General features: G+C 41.7%; 1 protein-coding gene across 6 annotated transcripts in view; it reads right to left on the reverse strand.

The window, feature by feature from the left end:
• esrrga (estrogen-related receptor gamma a) overlaps window positions 1-19,966 on the reverse strand; it is a 110,166-nt gene that overhangs the window by 63,028 nt on the left and 27,172 nt on the right. For 4 of the 6 annotated variants that reach the window (XM_061765869.1, XM_061765866.1, XM_061765871.1 and 1 more), the window contains exons 3-4: window positions 12,487-12,911; window positions 1,278-1,406 (exon numbers count right to left, since the gene is read on the reverse strand). In XM_061765869.1, the coding sequence (XP_061621853.1) occupies window positions 1,278-1,406; window positions 12,487-12,911 (554 nt within the window). The remainder of the gene's footprint in view (window positions 1-1,277; window positions 1,407-12,486; window positions 12,912-19,966) is intronic. The other 2 variants (XM_061765870.1, XM_061765868.1) reach the window with 1 other exon arrangement.

Here is a 19,966-nt window from a genome sequence, read left to right on the forward strand (position 1 = left end):
CCTTGCCTCTCATCCTCCCCCGGCCCCCTCTCCTCATCGCCTATAAATCAATCTCTTCTCCAAAGCCTGCATCCCGCCCTCCCTCCTCGGCCGTTATTCCTGTTTCTTAGACTTTCTCTATCGGCCGTCTTCTCCCTCCTTGCGTGGCAGAAAGTGTGGTGGGAGTGGAAAGGTCAGAGGTGGGAAGACCAAAGGGAGAGAAAGAGGTAGCGGTACCAAGGGAGTGTGAAAAAGAGAAATGAGTGTATTTAATCAAAGTGGTGAGAGGGCAGTCATATCAGTTGTTCTTTTTCAGCACTGCTGGAGCAACTAATGTTACCTCATTTAGACATAACAAAGGCATGTATATGTTTGTACTTGTATATGTGTGTGTAGAAAGTGAGTGTAATGCATATAGAAAGACAGTCTGTGCAACAAGTGAATGAAAGTAATGAAGCAGGAAATAAAGCGTTACATATAAAATTCTTCATAATTAGTAAATATTTGCAGCATATTCTCACAAGAATTTAGTAAAAATTGTACAAATTGTTATGCAATTTGTTTTTAGTACATTTTTTGGGTAGGGTTCATTCTTTTGTTCTATAACTACTGAGTTTGATGAAAATAGTAAAACCCTAAACACTTAAATAGAACACTTGAACACATCAGGATTTAATCTTTAAAAAGTAAAATATGGTCCTAAAGCATTGTACAAGAATCCAGAACTCAAAATCATTTCATTTTCCCTCACTTCTCAGCCTATACACGACAGTGGTTTAAAGTAATTTTTTATATTTTCTGTGCCTTTCTTTGTGTGCATACAGTATACCTTTTCACAACAGGACATCTGTAATAATGACAACACATTTTTTTAGTGCAGAAAGTGGTACTCACCAAAGATGTTTTTTTGCACATTTAATCATTTTTAAGTTTTACAATAACAGTCACTGGATAGGTTTTCTTTTTTTCAAACTTAAGTTACGATTGAGTACACTAAAATGTTACTTCAAACATCACCCGTACGGTATTTAAAACTTCTATGATGGCGAAATTTGACATCTCGAACGGATTCAATCTATTAACATTCAAATAGATACAAACAAATTGAAGATTGAAAAAGAAGCACAATTAACATATTTTGATACAATTTCCTACTAAATTCTTGTGGTAACATATTGATCCTCTCCATGCATAAGTTGTTTCTTCTTCTTCTGTATTTGAAAGCAATGTCACTCGTCATTACTGCCACTGGAATGTTGCGTTCACTCACAGCTAACGGAGAAAGATTAGGAAGAGACCTTTTCCCTTACCCTCCCTCAGCATGCCCACAGTCAGACACTTCATGAAGCGGCAGGCTTGGCACGACTTGCGTCTCCTCTTGGTGATTTCACACTCGTTGGTGGCTGGACAGCTATATTCGATGTTGCCTGAGGAGGGAAGCAAAAATGAGAGGCTTACAGTCTTGAAATTTAGTTTTGTTGTTGTTGTTGTTGACAGGACAAACTGTAAGAAACACATAGGGAAAAGAATTGGTTTGGAGACTGAGCATCCATTTGATGCAAGTAACGCTGTCTTGATACACAATATTGCTCACTGCTTTTTTACAGGGTTGATATTTTATGTTGTCTCATAGATTGAAAATAAAATTCTAGATACAGAGAAGTATATTATGCTGGAATAAGTAAGCTTTAAACACTAAGGGCACTGACGGTGTACACTTGTAGGTGCAGGTGTCAAAGCTAGGTTGTGTGACCATTTACTAACAATGGCTCAGAGCTGAGGATAAGAATATTAGCAGATGTAAGTCTGTTCAGTGTTTTCACTTGGCCACCAACACAAACACCTGAGACGCTAAGAGGCAAATACTGTACAATTCTTGCCTGAACATATTTTCTTTCCTATTATTTCAGGGGTATATCTGTATTTCTGCTTGAAAGATGACATTCCGCCTTTTTCTATTCTTAAGCCATGTTTTCACTAAGCAGTAGTTTTTTTTCTTCTAGCAAGCCTATCTTGCTGTTTTTTTTTATTTGCAGTAATGGGACAGCATGCAAATGTAATTGTAAATTGTATAATGTCAATAACAATTCTGATTTTGATATTTGTACTCAGTGCATCCATTTTCTGTACTGCTTATCCTCACTAGGGTTTGACATGTATGTTTTTGGAGTGTGGAAGGAAGCTGGACTATCTGGAGAAAATCCACGCAAGTATCAGGAGAACATGCACACTCTAAACAGGAAGGCCAGAGGTGGGATTCGAGCTACCAACCTCAGAATGTTGAGGCGGATGTGCTACCGCTCGACCACCACAATATTTGTGTGAGCGATTATGTGATGGGAAAAGCTCTTTGTGAATGTTCTGAATGCTTGTTTCCATACCAGTGTCATACTGAGCAGAAAAAAGCTGACGGGAGCGGTTGTGCCATAACGAAGGGTCTATGTGGATGTAGCTGTTCTTTAGAGAACAAACTAGTTGAGATTGAATCAACAGCACCTCTGCTGGTTTTAACCGAGTAGTGCACTCTGGCAACAAATTCATCCCATTTCTATATCGCTTGTCCTCGAGCCTGTCCTAGCTGACTTTGGGTGAGAGGCCAGGGGTACCCTGGACTGATCGCCAGACAATCACAGAGCATACTGTACTGTATTGTTACATTCCTCTTCTAAAACTGAATAACTGGCGGGTTACAATGTGTCACACTGCGATGATGTCAAGCTATTTACTGTACGGAGCTGACATACCACATACTCAAAAAACATTGGCATTTTTCAATTTTTTTCTTTGATATTTCATTTTCTTTCTTCTTTAGCATGCACTTAATACATTTATATCCTTTCTTCTGTCACTTGCTGTTTAGTCCTTATTTTATCATGATTTACAGCTTGCCTGTCAAACCATTTTAATTTGACTTCAGGCCAGTTATGTATGTTAGAGATACATACAAGTTACAAGATATTCTTCTACAGTTATAAGAACGTGATAAGAAAGGTAAAACAAACTACACGCTATTCCTCTTCTTCCAGAAGGTAAGTACATTGCCCCAGTAGCCAAGTAAGATCGGATTGTCTCTCAGTGAAAGACAATAAACAGTGATTACTATTGACTGCTGCTGTGGGGAGGATGTTTTCTCATTACTCTGCTGATTAAGGGGGCTAGTTAGCTTGGGAAAAGGCTAAATGCACAAACTGGTCTTAATGGCTAACAAGACCCTCGTTAATTGGCCATGTTAGCGAAAGTAACTGGCTAAACACGCTAAACGCTGGGGAAACCTAATAGACGCCACTAATGGGACATGTTCGCTCACAACGTGGAAGATGCTGGTGGAGCACATTAATTCAGCAATTACTTAGCGCTAAGGCTAGATGTGCTAATGACACCAAACCTTAGTCCATAATGGGCCTCGTTAGTGCACACGGACTAGCTAAATGAATAAGTGTGCTAAAGAGGCACTTCTCGCTGGTGATTTGCAGTACCTGGACTCAAAACTGGTTCGCATGAAGGATGCTACATAGTAAACATTGTATTGAGACTATGAAACGTGGGTAACTAGCAGGATGGATGCTCTTTGTATGCACCGACATCCTTCACGGAGAGAGCTTGAAATATAGGGACAAGAACAGCAGGATGTAATAGCGCCGCAGGAGCGCGTGCATCTTTATCTCTGCCTACACGCTTCCTCTCGGACACTGAAGCTGGGCTTAGAGAACCCAATGATTCTTCGAGGAGGCTTCTTTGTATAACATGCAGTCTGTCGTGTCCGTGAGGGGGGATATATGAGGGCCTCAAATCCCCTGCAATCTCCTTTGAGGTGTGTGCATGTGTGTCCACGTGCTGCATGACAATTGACCACCATCGAGGAGGCTGTGTAACATCGTTTGTGTCTACAAATTGTGCTATATACTGTAGGTGATGCGTTGTAATGGGATGACAAGGTGACATGCTTTCAACTATTTGATTCTAAATTTGAAGGATAATTGTACTGGCATTACAAGAATTTTTCAAATACATGTATATCTACTGATATAGCATGAAATAGGATATTGCACTGTACAGTAGGTCAAAGCCGTGATGTTTTCTGGGAGGGCGGTGGTGTTGTTAGCAAGACTAAAACAGAATAAATATATATATATATATATATATATATATATATATATATTTATTTTTAAATACTCGACTGAGTTCTGCAAAAATCTGTACTGTAGTTGGTTTTCAGATGGCTGATTTTTCGTGCATCCTATCAACTTTCAAACAGTTGAAAATGGTTCGTATCAAACTCCTCCGCCTGCCTGCGTGACTCGGCCACTCATTTCCTAGAATCGAGAGCCCACACAAAGCATCCCAAGCGCATGCGCAACTTTGAGTCTTTTCTTGTTGAGTGAGCGACACAGAGCATCAGCCTGCGCACTAATCAGAAGCATTTAGTTTTTTGGTAGTTATTTTTGAAAAGTGAGACTGTTCTCTAGAAAATGTACTTTTTAAAAAATCCTTGTGGTTGCCTGGAACAGATGAATTGGATTTACATTTTTTTTTCCTTTGAAAAATATTCCTTAAGTTTTTTTTGGACCATTTAGTTTTAATCAGATTTTTTGCAACGGATTAATCACGAAAACATAGGAATATTCCATGACATTTAAATCTTTTTTAATTTCCTTCAATTTCTAACAATTAAGGTCTGGAGGTGACTATTGTATTAATCAAATAGTGGACATTTCTTTAATAGGCACCAGTTGCGTGATTTAGTAATAACAAAGAGACAACTATCTTTTGATAGAATTATATCAGTTCAAAGGCATTATCGCTTGCTCATGAAATTAAAAGAGTTTGAACTCTGTTGCAAACCAAAACAGCATCACCTACAGAGGCATCTAAACCACCTCTCAGCGGAATTAAAGGGACGAGTATGGCTGCACAGTTAATAAAGGTGTCATGGTAATATGTCTGGTTTGACCTGATATTTCCTATGGAAGAAATCACATCACTTTTCAAAATCAACTCCCTCATATTGAGTTGCACAGTTTCCATTTTGAACACCCACTTAAGATACTAAAAACTTGGTACAGTATATCAATAACCTGGAATCAATGTGTTTACATGTTGCCTATATCTTTTAGGATTTGATATGTACTTACAATCTAATTCTTAATTTCACTGCCACTTTGACTGACTGAAAGCCACCTTTGGTTTTCTACTTTCTTTTTGTAGCTCTCATCTCATTTTATCCCATCATTCCACACCCACAGTCGGCTTTATGTATCCCCCTCTCTCAATAAGGCGGTGATAGATGCACGTTGTCAGGTGTTGCTGGACTGATGCCACAGAAACAGCAGCTGCCACAGCCACTTCCTCCATGCTGTGATGCGCGCACGCACACATGCAGACATACAAACGCAAACTCACGCACACATACAAACACAAACTCGACATCCACATGCTTGGCCACCTTCCTCCTCCTCCATCATTTCCATTCCAACATTCCTCCGATAAAGGCATTTTTCATTCAAAAGCTTGCTCTCCTCCTCTTTCTTGTCCTCTCTTCTACTTATTTTCCACTCCACACTCTCCTCCCTGTCCAGCTGGAGGTGTTTTTTTGGTGATTACCTGCGGTTTTATTGGCTAATGGCTTGAAACATACCAATATGGCTGCCACTGCCCATCTGAGCCTGGCCCCGCTTCCAGCCAAGGCACACAACTTTGACACACACAACCCATGCATAAACACAGGCAGGTGTGCACACTCGTATTACTGACATGCATGCAAGCCAACCCGTGCAGACAATGTGTGGAGGCGTTTGGCTTGCACGGTGGCCAGTGATAATGTCATGACCCATTTGCTCCAGTAGATCTAAGACAGTATGCAAGCCAAACATATGAACTGTAATGATAGGTAAATCTACAAAAAATGGTAGACATGGGTTAGAAATAGAAATGAGTGGAAATAAGGTGCAGCGGTACCTTGCCTTAATTTAATCCGTTCCCTGACCAAGCTACACTGTAAAAAAAATATTTTGGAGAGTGGGAAATATTATCCATGTAAATCATCTAAAATTTACACTACTATTGTAGATAGGTAAAGTACCCTAAAAATTAGTGTCAATTTTACATACACGACCTATTTGACAACCGTAAAAAAATTTACCAAGAAAGGTTGAGTAAAATCCACCTAAGAGCCTTTGGTACTACAATATACATCACATGATGCATTCATGCCACACTAATTGGCTGACGTGTCATCTGTTCATCAACACAAAATGGCGTCGCCTATCGGTGACAACTGATCACTCTGATTGGTTGGTAGCTAGCGAATCAGCACAAAAGAAAACAAAACGACAAAGAAAAAAGCATTATATGGTAAAATAAGCTTAGCTAAACGTTGATCATTACTTAGATTTGTCTGGTTAAGGTTAGCAGGCTATATGTACATTTCATTTCATAAAACCGTGTCTGGGATTGTATGGAAACAATAATTCCTCGGCCATGCTTACAAAAATGTGGAAGATATCAGTGTAGGCATCTCACCGATTGGCCAGTTGAGTCTTTCTATTAGTTAATTGTCATTACACTTGCTTTGAAAGACTTGAGAACCAGGCTGACCTGCATTAGTGAAATAAATACACTGAGAGAGAACACGGATGTTAAGAAACACAAAGTATACTAGGCCCCACCTCAACTCAGGTGCTGTGGTTGAAATGCAACCACAAATGTGTGGTAAATTTTATCCAAGTTTTGTAAGTATTTTATCACTATTGAATTAAGGGTTTCTTCACCCAAAATATGTGGTTTAAATTTACCCAATTAAAGTGGCTGCAAATTGTTACCCTACATTTATTGGGTAAATTCTATAGGTTGTTTTTTTACAGTGTACAAACTCGATTTACCCACTGCAAGGAATTGAAATTCATTAAGCCATTCCAGACCCCCCAAAAGACACAATTTTTTAAACGTTTTTTAATAATAAATATCACTGTATTGTAAAATATAAATATAAAAACATAATAAGAGGATGTGAAGAATTAAACACATAAAATGTATTATTTGTGTGTTGACGTGCTCATGTTTAAAGGGCGCAGTGAAATGACGAGTGAAATCAGGACCTTTGACTCCATCTCCAGTTAGCCATTTACCACATCGTTAGTTCAGTGTGAGTATGTTCTCCATGCTCTTTGTGAGTCTTTTTATTTTGTATTTGTGTGTTTCACCGTTTGTCCCATTAAATAAACAGCTGAAAGTGCATGAGTGACTTTCACTCAATTTTTTTTTCCACTTCACTTTGTGCGGCGGCGTAGATAACAGAAAAGTAAAAAAGCGACCAAGCGATGGTTCTTAATCTGTGTGAATCTTACTTTAGAAGGTTTAATATAGTTCCTCTATTGGATGTCATTAGAGTGTTCAGGTGTACCTAATGAAGTGTCCTATAATGCTCCAGTATGGTGACCCCTAGCCTGCGTGACCTGCAACATATATCTACAGTAAAGGAGGGGTGGGGATTACAAGTGGAGTGAAAATGATGGAACAAGAGTGAAGCAGACACACAAGGTCACACTCCCAAATAAACTGGGCATCATATCTACACAGTGGCGGCACGCTTGTGTTTAATCTGTAAGCGAGTCCTCACCTATTGAACTTTTAACAAGCTCTCTAAATGAAATGGGCCACGTGGACAGTTTAGACAGGGCAGCAATCGCGGATGAATTAGGGGTCAAAGCAACACATGGCGTGATTACAAGGTCATGTGTATGTGTGTGTGTGCGTGCAGGGTGTGCGTGTGACAGTCTATTTAGGTGGGAGTTTGTGCATTTATCTTGACATGTGTGGGGCCCAATCTCTTTGTCGGGCATGGACCGTGGCCTGATCTCATCCCATAACAAACACATACAGGTCATCTGTGGGGAGTGAGCATCTAGTGGATATAAGACCTCCATCCTCCTGTGTCTTGCCCCCCTCTTTTGGCCCCTCTCTCTAGGGTTTTACTGGGAAAGCTGCTTATCAGAAGCAAAAGAAAGCAGCGACAGATAGATGGATGGATAGATGGAAGGCCAGATAGATGAATCCTGTCTGATATGACTGACTGACTCAATAGATCAATGATGGATGGACCACTGGCTGCTTGGAAACTGAGTTTTCCTCTAGCAAGATGGCTGACAAGTGTGATGACCTGACAACTGACTGACGGGCATATTAGTCCTCACTAACTTGAACTAATAACTAACTCACCGGCCAGCACAATGGATAATCTAATACGATTTAATGAATGAATGTGGTCTTTACTAAGATAATAAGTCTTATTTGCATCCACTGGGAAAACCTGAGAACCTTTATTTTTATGTGCACAAAACACAAGATTATTTGGATCCAGTTTAAATTTAGTGTGTTTGTAACAGTACTTGGCATATAGGCTCAACTGGAGCCTTTTACTGGAAACAGATTATTTTGTCAAACAACTTTTATAGTGTATAAACAGTATATATACAGTCAGGGGCCTCTTGTAAAAATAGTCCGCCAAAGATGGGACATTGTGATTTCCTAGGAATGTTCATTTGACCATTTAAAAAAGGAAACACTTCAGAGATTTACAGAAATAAAGTGTTGCATATTGGTATTTATCTGTTTCCTACCTTGTTAAATCATTGTTGCTAATTATTGTGAAAAATCATTAAGATGATAAATGTCTTCACGTGAATATCATTAATTATGAATGAATGAATGAATTAATAATATTCAGTGGGAGGAGAGAGTATGTGAACCCTTTTTGGAAAAAAAAAAAAACATTAACAGGATATGGAGGAAAACTAAGTGATTTTTTTGGCTTCTCCAGGAGCTAATCAGAGTCAGGTCTGAGCCAACCTGAGTCTGACTGAGTCCAGTCAATGAGAATAAGATTGGAGGTGTGCTTTAAAGCTGTTCTGGGCAATAGGAAACACACACCAGGTTAGAATTGTCTCCTGTCATAAAGCAGACCTATGTTTTCAGAATTGTTGACTTGTATAAAGTATCTGTAAATGTCTTGATGTTCACCAGTCCATGGTTAGACAATATAAAAGGAATAATTTCAGCACTGTTGCTTCTCTTCCAAGGAGTGGCCGTCCTGTTAAGATGAGAGCACGGCGCAGAATGCTCAATGAGGTAAAAAAGAACCCGAAGGTGTCAGCTGAAGACTGACAGAAATCACTGGAATGTGCCAACATCTCTGTTGACAAATACGTGAAACATTAAACAAGAATGGGGTTCATTGGAGAAAACCAATGAGGAAGCTGTTGCTGCACGTTTGAAGTTTGCCAAATAGCATTTAGTTGTTCCACTACTACACTACACTACACTACACTACTGGCAAAATATTCTCTGGACAGATGAAAGCATAGTTAAATTGTTTGGGAGGAAAACGCAGCACCATGTGTGGAGGAAAAATGGTAGAGCACACCAACATCAAAACCTTACCAACTGTGAAGCATGGAGGTAGAATCGTGGAATGGGGGAGATATGCTACAGCTTACTATCACCAATGGGAAAATGAATACGTTCATCATTTTACAGAAAATCTTGAGGGGGTCTGTCAAGAAGTTGAAGCTCAAAAGAGAATGGGTGTAGCAATCAGACAAAGATCCAAAACATAGACACAAATCAATAACAGAATGACTTCAGAAGAAGGAAATATGTGTTCGGAAGTGGCCCAGTCAAAGTCTGACCTCAACTTGATTGAGATGTGGCACCATGACCTCAAGAGAGCTAGTCACACCAGACATCCCAGGAATCTTGCTGAACTACACAAGTTTTAAAAAGAGGAATGTTCCAAAATTCATCCTGATCGTTGCGCATGCCTGATCTGCAACTACAGGAACTGTTTGGTGGAGGTTATTGCTGCCAAAGCAGGGTCAACCAGTTATTCAATCCAAGGGTTCATTTACTGTTCTCTCCCTGAATCTGTGAATGTTTACGTCATGCTCTATAAAAATATAGTTTTGTGGTATTAGTTTAAGCAGACTTTGTTTATTCTTGTGATTTAGATGAAGACCAGACTACATTTTATGACCAATTTGTGCATACGTAAGTTTAAGAAATTCCAAAGGGTTCACATACTTTTTCCTCCCACTGTACAATTAAAGATAATTTGAGCAAATTTGTTATTTCAGAAGTGTGATTCAACTTGGTAGCCCTTCGCATTAATCAATATCCAAAAAGGATGCTGACCCCTGATACGCAGTATTATAAATTATTGCTGGATGCCCATTGTTATAAATTGTGTACAATGGTGCACTCCATTACACTTAAAACTGTTTCTAATACTCTTTTACCTTACAGTACAAACTAAAAAATATTATATTTTATTTAGCACAAGATGATGTGTAAAGTTTTACCACTACAATAATTTAATTTAATCTGCAAATTTTATGAGGCTGAATATGTATGTATGTAAAGATATATGACTTTGTTCTATAGAAATATCTGCCAATGTGCTCTAGATGCTTTGTGAGTTTATTTTTTATTTTAGGCTTTTAAATTGGGAATATGTTGTGCCTACCATCTTAAAATGCCATAGAGCTTTCTGTAATTGCTAAATAACTTGGAAAAAGCATCCATTTAGTTAAGTTGCCAGGGTATAAATTTATGGACATTTGAAAACTATGTCATCAAAGTGGGCGGCACGGTGGACGACTGGTTAGAGCGTCAGCCTCACAGTTCTGAGGACCCGGGTTCAATGCCCGGCCCCGCCTGTGTGGAGTTTGCATGTTCTCCCCGTGCCTGCGTGGGTTTTCTCCGGGCACTCCGGTTTCCTCCCACATCCCAAAAACATGCATGAATTGGAGACTCTAAACAACCATGCCCGTAGGCATGACTGTGAGGGCGAATGGTTGTTTGTTCGTATGTGCCCTACGATTGGCTGGCAACCAGTTCAGGGTGTACCCCGCCTCCTGCCCGATGACAGCTGGGATAGGCTCCAGCACGCCCGCGACCCTAGTGAGGAGAAGCGGCTCAGAAAATGGATGGATGGATGGCATCAAAGTGACCATTATCAATAAACAGATCAATGGTACACTTATTGTGTATAATTGTGGTTTGTGCTCAGAGTTGCATATAATTGAAAGGACAATAGTGTGGTCCAAATACCTGCGAACCCACTTGAAGCCCTAACAAGAGTGGAACAAAGGATTAGCTAGTCTAATTCCCACAACTCCGCTCATCATGTGGATTACTGCTCAATCTCCTCTCTCCTCTCCTCCTAACCTGAACTCCTCACCTCTAGACCTGACCTGTGACCATGGTGTGTGTCTGTATGATCACCTAGACAACAGGTTTAGTGCAAACGGGGTTAGATCTGGCAATCCAAATAGTACCTGGAAATTGCTTTTTGCTCTTAAAATGACAGGTCAAGGTTGAGGGTGCACTGGGGGGCGTGTCTGGCTCCATGCTTGAAGATGGATTGATACTTGTATTACAGTGAGTATGTAGGCAGATGCGTGTTGGAAAGATAAATGATAGAGGAGATAGAAACAAACTGTAGAGGATATCTAAAATTATAGGACTGAATGAAATGCATATGTTACATGTCCTTGATGTACAGCATATCTGGTTTCATATTATTATGACACAAAGATGCCATCCCAGCCCCAGCCCATCAATATACTATGATGATAAGTCTACGTTCAAGTGAGTGTATTTGACCATTTAATTTGGAAGTATAATCATTAATATTTATAGATTTAGAGATATTTGTCAGAAATTCTGTAATATTTTCCATAGAAATTTTGAACCTTTTGTAAACCCCATTTGTATTTTTAAACCATGGCCCTTTCAGAACATTCAATTTGGAATTTGACCAAATTATTCAGGGAAAAAACCCCATCTCTAATGTCACATAAAACGTTAAATTTCTAAGTACCACGTGCATGTCATCACGTGCATATTACACAAAAGACTTCAATTCAGGTTAATGGCTGTGCGTGGTCTGCTTCTTCTTGGGCCTCTTTGCTTATTCATTTATTTACTTACTAGTTGCATGTCACCATGCAAGTTAAGGATCGAGTGCTTTATTCTTACACGTTTAAAAAGTGAGATGTGTGAAGAAAAATAAACTCACTTTACCCAATCAATAAAATTAATGCTGAGCATTTCTTCTATGATTTAGTAATGGTGGTTAACTGATTTTTACACTCGTATGACAGTTTAGAATGTTTAAAAGTAAAAACAAAAAAAATAAAAAAATGCCCAGGAACGTATAGTTACTCCCATTATCTGTAAATAGTCATTGGTGCAGGTTGAAGAGCCTGTAAAAATAGGGGGTGGGGACTGGTTTCTTGAGGGATGCTAGTGTAAAGTCCAAACATTGTTTCTGAGCAAGCGACTGAACTTCAAGACCATTGAGCTGCCCCTTCACTTTCACAATACTCCTCAGAGTGAAAAGAGAATTTCCATTTAGCGATCAATTAAGTGTATAGAATTCTAGTCTAAATAGCAGAAATACATATTGACGAGATTATTGCTTATAGATAAAGAGTAAAAGTGGAGCCCAACCTTGAATGGTGCGTTTGAAGAAGGCCTTGCAGGCCTCGCATGATGCCACACCATAGTGGTAGCCGGAAGCAATGTCCCCACACACCAGACACAGCCTCTTTGGCATGGAATTCAACATGTATTCGCACTTTATCTGCGAATCTTCCCCAATCGTTGACGAACAGTCCTCGTAGCGCTTTGATCCGGGACCGCCGGCGGGACCCAGGGGCCCTGCGCCGGAGCCATAGAGACTTGGGGAGTCCAAACCGTTGGGGTGGCCGTTCATGGTGGACGAATAGGAGCCTGACGCGTCACTGGAGCCGCCGGGGGAGTGGTGGTTTAGACTGTCGGTCAGAGAAGCGGGGCTAGATGGCTCAGTCTTTATATACGAGGACGGACAGTTTGACTCTAGGTGGCGCTCCTTACTGGACATTCTGCAGAGAAGCCTGAGGGAGGGAGACAGAAAAGAACAAGAAGGGGAAAATATTACTAATATGTTGGATGATGGCTCTAGCACAAGCAAAGGTTTGAGGTGTCTGATTGTTATGTTCATAGGAGATGATTAGTCTTTTTCCACTACACGGTACCTATAAGGTGTGCCAAAAAGGTTGCAGGACAGGTGTCACAAAAAGATAGATTTAAAATCTGAACTATGCTGTACCGACTACAAATTTCCCCTTCAAAGTAATCCCCCTGGAGTCTAACACACATTCCCAGCCTTCTCTGCCACACATTCATGCACTCCTGGAAGGATTCTCCTGGGATCTCCCGCAGCTCCGTCATCATGGCCATCTTGATGTTGTGCACGTCTTCAAAACGAGTCCCCTTGAGCTTGTGAAAGCGGGGGAAAAAAAATAAAAAATCACAGTGAGTCGGGTGAGCAGGGAAGTTACTCCAGCACGGTGATGTTCTTCTTGGCCAGGAACTGTCAGATGTTCACGGCATTGTGAGCAGGCACGTTGTCACGGTGAAGCAGCCATGCGTTGTACTGCCACATATCTCGCTTCTTCTCACGCACTGAACTAAACAAATGCAGGATCTCTTTGTGAATGTGCTGGTCGATCGTCTGGCTCAAATTGAAAGAGAAAAACTCATAGTTTGAATTTGAAATACAGTTTATCTTTTGTGACACCAGTCCTGGAACTCTTCTGACTCATCTCGTACTGTGCTCAGCTTGCTATTGACGCTTTTCCATTGGCAAGCCGCAATAATTATCAGGTACTATATACCTTGCTTTGTGCAATACAAACATCCTTTGCCAAATTGTTACCACACAGTTAGAAGAAGGATAGACTTGTCCAACATGTCATTGTTAGATGAAGAGTTAAGATTCAAAGGGGCCTAAGACCAATCCCGGAATTGATTAATTAATTGATTACAGGTCGTGTCTCTCTGCTTATGTATGCTTCCTCACAGGTACAAAGCTCTTAAAAATCCATCCATCGTTACGATTTTTTCCCCCTCATTCACTTGACAAAAAGAACATTGGTTGCAAAAAAAAAAAAAAAAAAAAGAAGGAAAACAGGGAACCACTAGGGACAGCTTGTGTAGGACAGAGCAGCATAGAAGCATGTGCATCTCACACACACGGACGCACAGCAAGAGCTGCTTGGGGCCGGTCGCTCATCCGTCACTCGCCAGTCAATAGGCGCTTGTTCAACATGAAGGTAATCAGTAAGCAGCCTCTTTGCTGCTCCATCATCACAAAGACAGCCACACACACACATACACACACACTCACACACCCACAAGCCCACACCCACGAATACACGCTGGCGGTTGAAGAATTTAGGACCTGCACAGAATACTTGAAAACACAACAATAACATTTCCTTCAGCGATCAAATTGTTTCTGTTTCCTTTCCTCCTCTTCTTTTACATACTCCCTAAGGAGAGTGTTGTTTATGCCAATTGTAATTAACAACTATCTTCTTGCTGTCTATATCTCCCCTTCCCATTCTTTGTCCACTTTACTATCTTTCTGCCTGTCTCCCTATCACCTCCTATTCACTGCCATCTATCTCTTTCTCTTGGTCTTTGCATCGCCATGCTCTTTCTCTCACGTTGCCACTAAACCTCACCCTCCTTTGCCTTCTCTCTCTCTTCATTGTTAAAGGCAGAAAGCACAAAAGGGGTTTTTAATTAAGGCAGGATGCTGCTAAATGAGGGGCTTCTAAAGTCCAGTCAGCCTGTAAAAGATCCCCGTTCTACTGGGACCCATAAAACACAGACAGTGTCTTGGCGGAGAATGGGCTGCTTGGGAGAAGGAAAGCTCAAGTGGGGGTTGGGGACAGGACAGAATGGATATAGACAAGGAAAACAGGTAGGCTGACTGACAACCAAAAAAGGAGATCAGGAATGAAAATTGACTATTTGAGTCATGAACCAATATTTACTTTGTGTAAAATAGAGACAAACCTCCAAGTGAGTGACAGTTTATCACCATTGCTTGTATGACACATAATCAACTCGGAAACCAAACCAGGAAATACTGTAAATCTTCAACGAAAGCATGCTAATGAGCCCCAACAAGTAGCATCATTCTTATTACAATTAATCTTTCCTGCCAATCCTGTCTACATAATTACAACTTTTTAATACTTTTGTCCACATGCAAACTAGGAAACTTGGAAAACTGCAAGACTAACACCCACATTGTTTAGAATGAATGTCTACAGGTACATCTCAATAAATTAGAATATGGTAGAAAAGTCAATTTCTTCAGCATGCATTTATTATATAGACTTTCACATTTCTAATTTAAAAATGATTTCATTGTTTCTTGATTGTTTGTTACAAAATCTATTAGTTCCTAGAGATGTTATATATGCACAAAACTATGCATATATATTGAAAAGATGATGAAATATTTCACTCTGATTGCATTTCTATAAAATGAGATTCCCTTTTTGAATCGAACAAGCGAACTAAATTAAGATGTAGACACGTCTAATTTAGTGAGCTGTGCCTGTAGACAATAAAATCCTCATTTTTCATTTGCCTTGTTTGCTTGGTATGATGTCATAATGCACACCTCATAGGGAAGTTTAAAGGTGATTTGTTCATTTAGCTTATTGTTCTAAATTTATGTGTAATTGAGTAACCAGATGCTCTTGCTGTGGACGGAAAAACATTTAAAAAAGTGGATATACTGTATTGTAACAGCCACAACAAAAGCTATGTGCATAGAAGCACGCAAATGTGTTGTTAGTAATTATAAGTCCCTTTTGCAATGCCTGTAAAAATTGCCATTTTTCTACCTTTATCCTTGTCACTGTTCTGTATAAAGGGCACTGACGTGGAGACAAAGTCGATTTGGCGAAATTCCATCTTTGGAGTTTTTATCAAAGCTATAACAGAGGCCGGGACACTGTCTATAATTCCGCTCTTCTCCCGCCCTGTTGTGTTGAAAGCGATTGTTGCTGCCCGACAAGTCAAGCTGTGTAGCCGTTACGGCTCTGTTGCTGCAATTTTGTGGGATTTCTGTGTATAAGAGGCTTTACTTTGGATCTCATGTTGGGCAGATATTCATTGTTATTTTATACAGTCAGGTGTGTTGTGGTCTCATAACTAAAAAAAGTAATGAAGCTGAGTGACAAAGGTGCACTGGAGGTATAGTCATGAACCTAATCTTCCAGATGAACCAAGATGGCTACAGAATGGTGAGCCGTGCCTTAAAGGACTGATTTTAACCCTCCACTATTTCTTCTGCTCCAGTCCTTCTAATTCAGCAAAGCCCATTAATGGAAGCTTTGTTCTATCCAGCAATGCTCATAAATCCATTTATCTGATGCTCAGGCAGGCCTTTAGTTGAGGACGAGGGGAAAAAGTTTCTGGATGCAAATCAAGACAGAGGAAGAGGACATATACTCTATATATACAGGCAAGGTGTTTGAATGGGTGGCAGAAATGAGTGATGGGATGGAGATGGATCACTCTGATTCATCCGCTGAAGGGAGAGAAAACAGCGATGACAGAAAAAAAGGCAGCAGACCCATTTAAGCAGATGACGTGATGGCGATGATTTAATCTCGCTCTTTATGCACTTTTGTGTCCCTTCCTTTCCGACGTCAATCCCACCGAGTGCCATTAAGTGAAAGAGTTTAAGTGCCAAAAGATCCCATTTTTTCTCTTCTTCTCCTTTCTCCCTCGCTCGCACCTTTTCTCTCTGCTTATAAATGAAAAATAATGGCCCTGGAAGGGGGAGGAATCAAAAAAGAATGGGAGGACATGCGAGGAGGTGGAGGAGTGGCAGAAAGAAGATTAAGAAATCAGTCAGTGCACTGTGCCGAGCGAGAGGTTGAATGCATTTATGTATGTATGTTATCAGTATAATTATGTCGCTATGTAGCGGCGGCTCGCTGCTGAAAGAGCAATCTTATTGTGCCTGTGTGCTCCCTGGATGAGTGTTGAAAGAGGGGGAAAGACTTGGTGCTCATCGGTCCTTTATGTTTTTAAGTGTTGAAAAAGATTTAAATAAAGAGGACAGGTCTGGAGAGGTGCGTTCATGGACACAAGATGAGCGTTTTTGAGACCATTTCTGTTCAGCTTTGTTTTGCTTGTGCCATTTAAAGGTTTTAGCTTACGTAGATCTGTAAGTGATAAATTACTGTATATGACTACACTTACTTATCATCTGCATAACCAAATTAGATGCGATAAAAAATCTGTATCATTAAATTTGGCCTTAAAAATGTTTCATTTGGATTGACTCTTTGAGGGTGTTATTAAATGAATGAGTTAGTTTGAATTTTGAGATGTTCTAATATTCACTTCAAAAAAGTTCAATAAAAAAAATCGACTGAGGCTGTGCATGTAAAAAAAAAAAAAAGGTTAGTTACTGCAGAGCACTCTGTTCTTGGAGCACTTGGAGCATCTGTGCCCAGCAGTTCCTCTCCGAGGCGTGGGTGGTGTCTCTTTTTTCCCACTCTCTCTCCAGCACTAATCACCTCCTCGCCTGCGCACCTGGTTCCAATCAGCACTCATCACAGCCTGCGCTTAAGCCCTCCTCTTCTTGTGTTCCAGCGCCTGAGTATTCTCGCTCCAAAGCGGTACACCGGCCGACGCATTGGTCTTGATAGTAAGAATAGATTCTCTGATACCCGTGGTTGAACTTACGCCCTGTTTTTCCTCCTCCTCCAGTCTCCTGTCACAATGCTCGCTCCAGCCGCATTGCCAAGTTCCCTCACCTGCTCACGCTCTAGTCTCCCGCATGCTCCCTGCTCCTACAGACCACCATCACGCTTTAGAATTCCTGACCTCACGCTTCATCTAAATAAATCCTTTCCAACTGCTTCCTCTGTCTCAGTCTGCTTTTGAGTCCCGTCCAATACCGTTTGGTACAAACCGTGACAGAATACTCTTCCCACTATGGACCCAGCAACTCCGGAAGCATTGAGAGAAGCGCTCTTCCACCAAGGTGCCCACATCGGTCGACAGGATAAGATTCTTCAGCAAATCATCATCTATTAACACCCTTACACAGCAAGTATCCCTCATTTCCGCTCAAAGGCACACCAGTAACCCCCGCCTCACCGAATCCCCTGTCAGTATTCCTCCCGAACCCGATGCCGCCAACCCATCCCCTCCCTTACAAGGAACCTCACGTTCCCTCTCCCAAACCATTCTCTGGGGATTTAGGTTCCTGTAGCTAGTTTTTATTGAACTGCTCAATTGTTTTCGACCTGCAGCCTCCGAGTTACCCCACTCATAAAGCTAAAATTGCTTTTGTTAGAAATCTCTTGCATGGAAGAGCTGTTAGATGGGCTACAACTTTGTGGCATAATTCCTCTCCAGTATTAGTCTCCTTCAAGTCATTCTTCACCGAATTGAAGAAAGTTTTTGACCACCCTGTTAAGGCCAGGGAGGCCTCTCGGCGGCTCCTGGCCCTTACTCAAGGCTCCAAATCTGCTGCTTCATATTCCATTGAGTTTCGGATTCTGGAAGGTGAATGTGGGTAGGATGAGGTGACCCAGATGGGAATTTTTTTCTAAGGGGCTGTCCGAACGACTAAAGGATGAATTAGCGCCGAGAGAGGAGCCCACTTCCTTAGAGGAGCTAATTTCCATAGCCATTAAAATGGACAATTGTCTGTGTGAGAGGGATAGAGAAAAAGAGAGCCAATCCCGCAGTCTAGCACCCTCTGCGGGCACAACCCCCCCAGCAAACCCGCTGTCTACAGAAGGCCCAGCAGACATCTCATCACCCCCTGATGGACTTGAAGAGCCGATGGAATTGGGTAAGACCCGTCTAGACCCTCTGGAGCGTCAGCGCCGCCTTAGTCACAGGTTCTGTATATACTGTGGACAGCCAGGCCATTTCATCGTCTCCTGCCCCCAGAAGCCAAAAGACCGACCGTGCCACGGGCTGAGAGCACCGTGGTGAGCCGAGCCAGTTCCATCCCCAGCTCTTCCTCTTTTATGACCATTCCTGCTTTTATCCTTGGACTAAACCACAACTCCCCGGTAACCGCCCTCATCGACTCCGGAGCAGACGACAGTTTCATTCACGAGGGTTTGGCGTGTCAACTCCGGCTGCTTCTCGAACCCCTCCCTCTCCTCAAGAAGGTTACTGCCCTAGATGGGTTCCTCATATCCTCTGTGACTCACCAGACAGCTCCTATCACCCTCCTCATCTCTGGCAACCACTGTGAAACTCTACAACTGTCCGTCATCCCTCTCCAGAAACCCCATTAGTCCTTGGACTTTCCTGGCTAAGAAAACATAACCCCGCAACAGACTCGACCCACCTGTCAATTACTGGTTGGAGCCATTATTGCCACTCTCATTTTCTTTGCTCTGCAATCCCAGCCTCCAGTGAACCTCAGCCACTAGCATCATCACTCGATCTCTCCTCGGTTTTTTGCAAGGATTTGACCATATCTCTCCCCCCACCGCCCTGCGCTGAGTCTGTCCACTCTCAGGTCCTCCAGTGAGGTCACATCTCTAAACTCACCTGTCATCCTGGAATCACTCGAACCCTCCAATTCCTACAACAACACTTCTGGTGGCCCAGCCTGGCCAAAGATACCCGGGAGTTCGTCCCAGCCTGCTCCATCTGTGCCTGGGGAAAAGCCTCACATCTGCCACCACCTGAGTTGCTGCGCTCCTCACCCATCCTGAGCCGCCCCTGGTCCCACATTGCCTTGGACTTCTTTACCGGCCTACCCCCTTCTGAAGGTAATACTGTCGTTCTTACCGTCCAAGTGTGTCCACTACATACCCCTTCCCGAGTTACCTTCTGCTTTCGAGACCGCTAACCTTCTTGTCCTTCACGTATTCAGACTCCATGGAATTCCCGTAGGCCTTGTCTCGGACAGAGGTCCTCAGTTCTCCTCCCAAGTCAGGGAGTTCTGTAAGGCGGTGGGGGCAGCAGCCAGTCTGTCTTCTGGTTATCATCCACAATCCAACGGCCAGATGTAGCGGGCAAATCAAAATCTGGAGTCCGCTCTTCGCTGCGCTGCCGCACGCAATCCCGTCTCCTGGAGCACCTTTCTCCCGTG

This window comes from Phyllopteryx taeniolatus, chromosome 2 (assembly GCF_024500385.1).
Source record: "Phyllopteryx taeniolatus isolate TA_2022b chromosome 2, UOR_Ptae_1.2, whole genome shotgun sequence".
Classification (NCBI taxonomy): Eukaryota; Metazoa; Chordata; class Actinopteri; order Syngnathiformes; family Syngnathidae; genus Phyllopteryx; species Phyllopteryx taeniolatus.